Raw genomic sequence first — 10,830 nt, 5'->3', positions numbered from 1 at the left:
ATTTTCAATTGAGTGCGTGATTAAGGTGCATTGTATGAATGTTTTAATAAGACATATGTATGTATCTTTTATTCTTACTTAATTATAAAAATTGCTAATTCGGAAATATACAATAATATATAACTTGTATATATGTAGGTATGTGGGTATGTAATATTTAATATATGCAATATTCGTTAACTTAACTGAGATTAAACAATCTGGACAATTTTATTTAATTTTTAATTTTTTTGAATTGCGAATTATGTGGTGCTACAGCGGCCATTTAATTTAGTGTTGAGTTGGTCGATTTCTATAGTACATGAAGGTATAGTACACATCATAGTGTACAAAAAAAAAGCTTATACATTTGTATGTATTCAGCATTTATAGTTGTTCTTTCAAATTTTAGAATGAGTTACAGTGTGGTTCAGGCCCAATTTTATTCTTAGTACAACCAGTAGTGCACCTTAGAGTTGGTGTACAGAAGATATAACTTTTAGATGAAGTAGCATAAAAATAAAAAATAAAAAAGTGAGATGAATATTTGCGTTTGCTGAGTTCTATCAGGTGCTTAAAATATCGTAAAACTATGATAATGGAAACCCACGCTCAAGCGTTATAGACGTTCTTTTGTTAATCACCGCTATCTTCCCATTTGCGTTCCTCCATTATTCGATCAAAACAATCAGCTAAAAACGAATGCTGAAATATTGAATGAAGAAAAGATTTCACTGTCGGTTATGGAAAAATATCTTGGACGCGTACTCACATATGGCGTGTAAACTTTCACCCAACGCGCCGGTTTGTCCGGGCGGTTGTATTGAAAGCAGAATGACATTGACTCTTCATCGCTCTCCCAGCGAGTTATGCTTTCCCAGGTTAGTTCGACCATTTGCGACTCAAGTGAACCATCTTCACGGCATGCGAGCAAACGAAAACTTTTTATTCCTATAGAAAAAAAGAATTAAAATACATTTTTGTTTGTTTCAACTAAAAAAAAAATCAATCACTCATTCCGGAAAATGGCCATTGTCATGTACTTACCAACGGCTGGCACTACATGTCCTTCTTTGCGACTATCACAGGTACAGTGCGGAAATACGACATCGCCATACCCGGGTAGCGTACGCGCTAACGCCAAATATTCCGATGCTTTCTTTGCATCCTGTAAGGCTTTCAGTTCATAAAGACGGCCTTCAGCGCGTATATTTCCGCGATTCACTTCATCAACCGCCTGCGAAAGTAAAAAAAGTCAACTTTAAATTGTAGAATTTCAATATGTATTTAAATACCTGATAAAAAATAAATGTTGCTGCTTGTTCGCCATCAGGTAAGCCAAGCTCTCTACTCACTGAGAACAACCATCTACGCACACAGAGGCAAGTGCTGGAGGCGGTACTGTAGTTTTGGACATACAGTTGGTGTGGAATCTCGTGTGGCTGCAGCTTGCGTTCAAAATTATATTCAACAATTTCAAAGAGATAAAAATATTGTTGGGTGTACGACGTTAGGTTGGCTCGCTGAACCAGAAGTTCCCACACCACCTGCGCATTTGCAGACTTTCGCACTGAGACCGTAGATACTTCATGATCCGGCAGCATTACTTTTATGTCCACTGGCGAAGCGGATATATCGTCATCTGAGTCCGTGAGAAAATCTTGCACCGCATCGCTTTCGGCGATGACGCGTACGGCGCACACCTTCTCCAAGTATTGCTCAAGGCCTCGCCGGCGAGTGTCCAATTGCTGCTCGCTTAATTGGAATGGCCATTTTCCAGGCAGTTTAGGAAAATTAAAACCAGCAAATTCCTTTCTTAATATTGAGTGAAGATTGGCAAATTCGCGATAACGACGAGAACACAATTGACGGCCAGCCATATGTATATTGAAAACGATGTAACGCTCTCCATTGCGATTTACAATGCTGTAGTCTGGTATACTGGAAATGCCAAAATCGGTCAACGAAAAACACAATCGTGTAAATTTTTTATATACATAGATACCTAATAGGCAACGATCGTTTATCGGAATAATCAATATATGAGTAACCCGTCTGATCTTCCTGAGGTTCGAGTCTTTCCGCCTCCTTTGAGTCAAAATAATTAAATTTATAAATTATAATATAATATGTACAGTATGTAGCTTGAATACACATCTTACTTGCTGCGTTACCGAAATTACTGTCAGCGTGAGGCAATCCCCGCCAGACTTTATCAAATCTACGACTTGCTTGTGTGTAGCTCCTTCTACGGTAACACCATTTCTGGAAGACGAAACAAAAAAAGAAAAAGATTTTTCATTAAAATTCTATATATTTATAAATACTGTAACCTTTTTTTCCAAGTTTGAATTTTACTTGAAATTTCAGTATCAAATTTTGCATAAAAAAACCCAAACCTAAAATATCTAGACGCTACACTCGACATCGATCTGTCCAAAGACAAGTTAAATTGCACATGATTAAAAGGTAACATGACCAAAAAATTGCGAGAGGAATTGATGTGGTTGGCGCGTAATAGCTTGATCGATTAAACTCACTTGATTGGCAAAAGATAGTTTTGTTTGATAATAACAATTAAAAATAAACTTATCGTTTATGTACATATGTAAGTGAAAATGTGCTGCACTTGAAGAAATAAAATGTTTATCGAGCACTAACAAATATAAAATAGAGCAAGGACTTTTATGTTTTGAAAATCAATTTAAGTGGGCAGTCACCTACTTAACACAAAGCTTGAAATGCGAAAATAAATTATGTCAAGAGTAAGTTATGCGTTATCAAAAGCGCAAGCAAATTATGTGATAGGCAAACCAAGGTGGGATGTTCTTTGATAATCTATGCTATTTTCAACTCTCGCCCTGTATGTATGCTCTGCCAACAACGATCCTTCGTCTTTGCTAAGTGCTGCTAGGGCGGATTTAGAGACTTTGTTAAGGGTCTAATTGACGATTGCAGTTGCGTGCGCGGGCAAATAGAACAGGTTGTCAAAACAAATCGGATTGTTCATAGTCTACAGTGCACCTTTAGGCCCTTGTTAGCTACATATGTGATATTTGGTATTGTATTTAGAGTGCTTTAAGAGTTTTAAGAAAAATTTTTTCAAGTTCTCCCAACACACAAGAACGTTAAACTTACCCTGGCATTCAGTAAGCGGTCTCTAGTCACTACAAGTGACTTTTGGTGGTGAACTTGGATTTTGAGACTATTTGGTATTCAGTACGCTGTCTCACGTCTCTAGTCTCAAAAAAAGTCACTAATTTGTCAGCTGGCTAAGAGCAGCTCTCAAAAATAAAAATGTGGACAAAAAGTCAATTGCTTTCCATTTTATTAAAAAAAAAAAACGCGAATATCAAGCGAGGAAATTTGTTCAATAAGAATTTCGTTAGGAAATAAACCAAAATTCAATCAAGAAAAAGTGTATGCACAGAACAAAACCACTGGTTGAACGAAAGAATATAATCCGCTGAGACGTACCTAACTAAGAACCAACAACGATTTAGCACGGCTCTAAATAGTGACGGACAAACAGAAACTATTCAGAACGAAAAATGACACTAAAGATAGCACAACGCCGAAACCGGTTTGTCTCCAAACCAAATTTGACAAGGGATGACGGAATAGCGTTCCACATTACATCACACTCCTACCCTGTCGGAAACACCAACAACGAAAATGAGAATTCACGGGTAAAACTTTAAGTCGGTTTGAAGCCAATGATGTGAATAAAGGTATGGAAGCGATCAATTTACGAATATGTCCCATTTACGTCAAATCCAAAAAAGCACGGAGTTTATTTAAAACAAAATTAGTACAGATTTGCGAACTGTGAAAAAACATAAACTAAAGAGAGTTTAGTAGAGCTAGTTGACTACTCAAGTTTCTAGAGCGGGTGCTCAGACAAATTTTATCATTATCAAAGAAATTGTCTGTTATTTATTTATCTTTATTATTAGGTATTAAATCTATATATATAAAAATGAAATGTTTTCCGTATGATGACGATGCCTGACCAAATGGCTTAACCGATTCAATTCTGTAAAAAGCACTTTTTTGGAACTTCGATTTAAAAAATTCAAAACTTTTTGTTGTTGTTGTCAAAAATTTAAGAAATCAGAGACGTCACGATTTCACAATTTCATAGAGTTTTCCGTATATTGAATGTCATTAAACTACTAAACGGCTGGACCGATTTCGTTCATATTTGGAACGTATGTCAGTACCTTGAAGGAAAATATTCCGACTAAAAATGTAGTCGCTAGGCGGCACTGTGGTCCGGATATTTCTAAAACCTGCATTTAGGTGCAGATTTGGCTCACATTTGGAACATATGTTAGCCAATTGAAAATGAATATTGGACTAAAAAAATACACGATAGGAGGCCCTGGGTGGAGATATTCCTAAAATTTTGTTTACGCTGGGAGAAGGATAGATATCTAATATATATTTGTCTAAGTATGTATGTATGTATGTATGTGCCATGTTGAAGCCTAAACGGACGGACAGAATCGAACGAAATTCTGACAGAGTGTTTGTTGCCATTACACCCGGGCCTATAATAAGCAGAAAAAAAATTGGGATTCGATAAGGGGGTGTGGCACCTCCCATAGGCGTGAAATTTTTATCAGCAATAATTTCGGAACCATAAACCCCACGAGCTTGAAATTCAGTATATAGGCATTGCTCTGGTAGGTGCTTATAGTAGGCTATAAATAAATGAGTTTGTAAAAGGGGGGCGTGGCACATCCCATAGGCGTGAAAATTTATAGCAGCTATAACTTCGGAACCATAAACCCCACGAGATTGAAATTTGGTATGCAGACATATCTATGATATATATGTATATGAATGGGCTTATAAAAGAGGCGTGGCACATCCCGTAGGCATAGAATTTTTTATGAGCTATACCTTCGACACCATAAGTCACACGAACTTGAAATTTGGTATGCAGGCTTATCTATGGGAGGTGTTTAGAATAAAGTATATATAAATGTGTTTGTAAAAGGAGGATAAATATGTATTCAACTATTAGACCACTCGGATATTTAAAACTGGGTTTTTTTTTTAACTTGAAAGAATAAATCATTTTATTTTTCTCGCGAGGCTGTTAAACGAAACAAGTGCATGTATAATGAATAAAACTACTTCTGAAATAAGTGTTCTACTGGAAAAGTGCAGCTATACTAAAACAGTTAAGCGAATACGAAGCTAAACGGAATCTACCATAGTAGACTAATTTTAATTTAAAAATTCTATCGTTACCTTAATCCCCCTTATATTAGTAATGGAACAAGATTTTTAGTACAGAAACTGATGATCAATATATAGTAGTTGAAGAAAAAAGTTTGCCTTCCCCAATTTGTGCTGAACTGAATATTTTGTATTACTTTGTTTGTTTTTGTTTGTTTGTTTGTTTTTATCAGTAAATGTGTTTTTTTCTTCGTTAATAGGTTTTAGAATTATGTATTTTTTAGGTGTAAATTATGGCCGCCACAATTTATTTATGTAGGTGCTCAAAAGGTTTCCAAAAAACCGTAAAAATTATTAAAGATCGGTCAGAGAAGTCACGCATTTTTTTGATTTTTTCCGAAACCAATTAGCTCTTACAAAAATATTCTGGCAACACTGGTGTAAGCGCCAGTCTATTATTATTATTATTATTATATGAACATATCGCACACCGTCTTCAAAAGAGTCACAACTCAAAATAATACGTTTGGCATAAAATTCAAAAAACTATTTCTTAGCACATCATAATTATATGTTTTTTTTTAACAAATTATAACAAAAATTTGTTCAAGCTTTTGCGGAAAGGTAAATAAAAGCTTTGCATACATTTTTAGGACAGAGATAGTGAAGGTAATATTAAAATACAATCCTGTGCAAAATTTTAGTAAAATATCTTCAAAACTGGGGGAGTTTTTTATAAAATAGTTAAAATTTAAGCAAAGTTTCAAGCTATTTCGAAAAGTGGAGCCAATCGAGCAAAACTGGGGACGCCATTGAATTAAGAAGGCTCCAATAAATTAAGAGAAACCTTTGTCGAAAAAATGTTGATTCGATACCGGCGTCGAAATACATGGCAAAGGGAGTACTCTTTTATGCCTCAATTTGGGAGTTCTCCCTTCAGGTTCTAGTGGGAAATAATGTTTGTAGAATACAAGTTTTTAAAATGAAATGCTTAAAAAACTATACGCGATAAATCGAAAATTTCGAAAATTGTGAAAATTTAAGTTATAAACTTTGAGTTACTTGCCATTTAGTTATTTTTTAGGGCACACTTTACCTACCACAAATTAAGTGTACACATAAGTACTAAATTGCCCATAAAATTTCAACCAGTATATGGTGTGCTTCAAAAGTTATGACATAATTAATTTTTCACCTCCTAAAAATTACACAAAAAATTCACTTGTCTATACTAACTATATAAAGAGAAGTCCAAAGGCCAAAAAAATGTACTTTTTCCCGTAGGTGGACCAGGGACCTATCTATTCGAAAAAATCGTATTATGGTCCGATTTGCTTAAAATTTGGTACGTGGGTAGCTTTTTGCCTATATTAGCATAATTTTTTGTAAGTAATTAGGTAGGTTATTGCCTGGATTAACATATAGGACACTTTTTTTCTGATAGGTGGACCAGATACCGAGGTATTTGGAGACAAGTAGGGGTTATTGTGAAAGGGGGCGTGTCGCATTTCAAACATAAGGAAACTTTTGCCTATCTGTAAATACATATCGCTACCTTAATTCACAGAGGCCTAACCGACACTTTTTTCAAAACTGCGTTTTCACATATTAAAAAATATTAAAGTGTTAGTATCAAAAACAACGGAGCTACATGCCACATGCTACCTGTTTTTCATACTCATTTTATAATGTTTTTTGCTCTCCTGTAAAAAACTTTGTTGATTAGGGTCTTTGTGGATTACGATATATACGTGTGTTTGTGAGAGAACCCCTCCTAAATGCGCGAAACGATTTTAATGATTTTTGTGTATGGGTTTGAGCGGGTCCCTCTATAATTAAGGTTAACAACTTGAAACGCCAGGTGGCGCTGGAGTCGAGTTATTACTAAAAATCGTATTTATTTGGCTCGTATTCAAAATATATATTGGTAACGGTGGGGTCAATATGTACTATTGCACAAAGAGAGCTGCGAAGTGGCGCTGGAGTCGAGTTATTGGCAAAAATCCTCAAGTGAAGTCACTCGGAGACACCAAAGATCAAAGTTAAATTACCACCGTTCAATCAACCACCAGAATCATTGCGGTCCTAAACAGGATAAAGACTATACTTGATAAATGCCTACAAATATAATTGTAAGAACTCTCAGGTATTTCGTCTGAAATAAGTCTATGTATACGGGATTTCTGTGGACTAATGATACTCCCCCATTTTGAAATTTCCACCAACTGTACTATACAGATTCAAGGACGATTCACCATCGAATCAGATCATTGTTGTCACAAGAACTTCTTCATGGTCATAACTTTTTCATAAGGTTATTTAAGATGGCAATAGAAGATATGTCTTCTAACGACCACAAAACCAAACGTGAACGTGAATTGTTGGTGAAAACGTTGGACTAAATGTTTAAATAAAAAATTAATTTAGGGCTAGACTAATATTTTTTTTTTTTTTAAGAAAACATTTATAGCTCAGAAGTTATACAACAAAATCATTCCAAATTTGTTTGAGGCTTCAAGTATACGTCTATGAATTATATCCAAAAGCAATCAGCTTGATATAGTATACAGCAATGAAAATATAGCTAAATAACACAAAGGTTACCTGTTTTTTAGATTTGCCCATATATTAAATGTTCCTTTTTAATTGCATACTTATTTTTTCCTATTAAGGCTGTTCAGGATCTTGTGCATATGCTCTTGCACTTTGCATTTGTCAATTCACAACAATAAAATGACCGCGGTTAACATAGCAGCAAGCATAAAATTTACAAATGTAATAGGGAATTTACATGACTCAACTTTCACAGGCGATTAGTTGAACCAAAAGTTCAACGAAAGTAGGGAGCCGACCAACTTCGTTTTATGCGATTAGTTGAAAGGCTGTTTACACCAGGCGATTGTTGCTTTCAACTAAAAATCGCCTGAAAAATCGCCTCATGTAAATTCCCTATAATTCCAACTGCAAATCCAAGACCATTTCCGCAACATCCTGAGCAGCCCTATTGAGTTAGTTTTCATGACCTCTATACCACCACCACAACGGGGTTTAGCAAATTCACTTTAATTTTTTCCATTTTTCAGCTGTTCGGTTTGGTAGATAAGAGACAATACAACCTTGTGCAATGCTCTATGGCAAACAGTGTTGTCAGAAGTAAGATTTATCTTCAAAGGGCGTGTGTGAATCGGTAACGAAGTCCTATGGGGAAAGGTGTTGAATAATCAGCCTTACTGCGTACGCCGTAGATTAGACTAAAATGCACGACTCGACAACATTGACATTGCATATTGTAGTGCTGAAATAAGTAGACGACAAAAATTGTCGAAAAATATCCATATCAAAGTTTTCCCATTTTAATTTACTAGTTGAATCGAATTTTTAGGCAATGCCATGCACTTTTCGATGAGGCTGAATATCTTTACTATGGTGAGACAGTTTCGCCAATCTGCTGTGTGAAATGAAATATTTTTTGACAGCAGTAATATTTTGATAACCGCAGATTAATGCGAAATAAAATATTACAAATTGAAGTTACATTAATATTTTAAGAAAACATCTATCATCGTTGATTGCAATTCATCAATTTAAGCTTTTATTTAAAGAAAAATTACACACATCAACAATCTTTGCGAGTATCACAATTTTCTATACATTTGTCAAAAATTTCACTAGCCTCATGAGCTACTGAAATTTTATTCACCCCATAGTTTTACAAAATTTACTCTCCGCGAACATGTAATTTTTAAGCAAAAAACAGAACCAACTTCAATTCTCATATCAATATTTTGGTGTACCGTTAATTTGTTCCTGATCCAATTATCGGATCTAAACGAAATTAGTATGGGACCACCCTTCCGATGAAAAAAAGAATTATCGAAATCGGTTGAAGTGGTCCAAAGTTATGCGGTACCATATGTACATAAAAAAATATTAGCTGATAACCTTCTCCTTTTATTAAGTCAGTTAAAAATGTAAGTAAACTGAATTCATGAACTTGTTAGTTTTTTTTTTAATAAAATGTGTTATGGTTTTGTATAATAAAACAAATTAAGTATTTTGTTGCCATACAATTTTAAAATAAAAATATTTCTAGAGAAACTTTTTTTTTCCAACGTTCTGTCACCTTTTTATAGTTTTTTGAAGATTTTATCGTCACTTGGACGATTTTTAACAATATTTTTTCTGGCCATACTGATGGCAAGTGATTAGTTAAATAAACTATCGAATTCCAATACACAAAGGGGCGTACTAAACAGGTTGCTGGGATTGCACCCATCTATGCTTTCATACCATGAGTTCACGAAAGTAATAATATAAGAAAAATAAATCAACAATTAGCCTATACTGTCACAAATAAGACGCGAAAATATCTACATATATGATATACATATACATACATATTATATAGTGAATATTAGTACTTACACCTCTAGTATGCGATCCCCTTTTTTTATTCCTGCCTTCTCTGCGGCGCCGTTTTCGAGCACGGCACTTACGTGTTGCAAGGGGGCATATAACTCTCCGTTTATTGAACGAAGTTGCCCACCCTCAGAAACTTGTCCACGCACATTGAAACCAAAGCCTAAAATTGAAAGAAAAAATCAATAAAATTACTCTAGGTACTTTTGCCGTGCGCTTTTAAAGAATGGCATAGGAAGCATAGATCTTAAAAATTTTTCGCAAATAATTATTATTCCAGTATTACAGAATTATCTGACGTTATAGTATTTGGACAGTCCAGAAATTTCAATCACAAATACCTGTTTCCGTTTTATATATATGAACCACTCGCGGACCGCTTGGCGCTGTAGAGTCACTACCAACTCCACCGCCGCTCATATTAAATCCTTTAATTCAATTATACAATTTTTTATTTGTTGTAGTTATATGTAATAAAACGACTCGTATCTTCCTGCTTAGTGATGCACTTTTAAAGTTTATTAAATTTGCGTAACTTCGGTTTTCATCAGTTCTATGGCCACGTCCTTTTTTGTTGGCTAATGAGGTACAACGTAAATCATTTCAATGTTAAATTGTACAGTGTAGAAATCGTTTTCAGACAATTTTTGTAGATAAGATTTAAAAACACTCCTCACAGGTTTCAATTGCAGAAAAAATTACTTTCCTTTGCTATGAGGACCGAATGAAAATATGAGAAAAAAAATGAATACGAGCACTTCCTTCTGTGGCTGCCACCTGAGAATACATCGTCATGCATGCCGGCCATTCGTGTGAAATCCAAATAAAGATAGGAAATTTGCTGGAAAAATATTTGCGGACAAAAGACTTTAATCTACATTTATAAATAAAAACTCTTTGGAATGCCTCACAGCCCGCCTAAATGCCATTGCAAACAGGCACGGTACGGCACCGGACGGTATAATCCCGCACGATACGCGGTAACGATATACGCAAAGGCACTCAGCAGGAAACCGTGCGAAGAGCGATGAGGACAAAAGACGTCAACGCAATCGTCCTTCAAAATTTATATTTGTTAATATAAATAATTTTAATGACGCTCTCATATGCCGCCATTGTATTTGATACCGCATATCGTACGGGATTATACCGCATTGTACCGTACCGCGCCTCTTTTGCAGGCCTTAACGCGAAGATTCCAACGAATTACTCACCCAGAAAACATGATATATTTTACTAACG

General features: G+C 35.2%; 1 protein-coding gene across 1 annotated transcript; it reads right to left on the bottom strand.

The window, feature by feature from the left end:
* Window positions 1-365: 365 nt before the first annotated feature.
* On the bottom strand, window positions 366-10,315 carry LOC118754285 (sorting nexin-27-like). The gene is made up of 8 exons (XM_036489161.1): window positions 9,930-10,315; window positions 9,595-9,751; window positions 2,142-2,244; window positions 1,985-2,067; window positions 1,275-1,920; window positions 1,027-1,216; window positions 752-930; window positions 366-684 (listed from the first exon to the last, which is right to left on the bottom strand). Exons 1-8 carry the CDS (start codon window positions 10,006-10,008, stop codon window positions 616-618), a joined length of 1,506 nt encoding a protein of 501 aa, XP_036345054.1. The 5' UTR covers window positions 10,009-10,315; the 3' UTR covers window positions 366-615.
* Between the last annotated feature and the right edge of the window lie 515 nt (window positions 10,316-10,830).

Source organism: Rhagoletis pomonella, unplaced genomic scaffold (genome assembly GCF_013731165.1).
Source record: "Rhagoletis pomonella isolate Grant_MI unplaced genomic scaffold, Rhpom_1.0 Rhpom_scaffold_03637, whole genome shotgun sequence".
Classification (NCBI taxonomy): domain Eukaryota; kingdom Metazoa; phylum Arthropoda; class Insecta; order Diptera; family Tephritidae; genus Rhagoletis; species Rhagoletis pomonella.
Note: the sequence above shows the minus strand (reverse complement) of the source record. Positions and strands in the feature narration are given on the sequence as shown.

What these genes read in the sequence shown, in the direction of transcription:
- LOC118754285 (XM_036489161.1), bottom strand. Translation starts at nt 10,008, where the DNA reads ATGAGCGGCGGTGGAGTTGGTAGTGACTCTACAGCGCCAAGCGGTCCG. An exon ending in TAATTTCGGTAACGCAGCAA is followed by an intron (nt 2,068 to 2,141) that starts GTAAGATGTGTA and finishes TTTGACTCAAAG; the next exon opens with GAGGCGGAAAGACTCGAACC. An exon ending in ACATGTAGTGCCAGCCGTTG is followed by an intron (nt 931 to 1,026) that starts GTAAGTACATGA and finishes TTTTTTCTATAG; the next exon opens with GAATAAAAAGTTTTCGTTTG.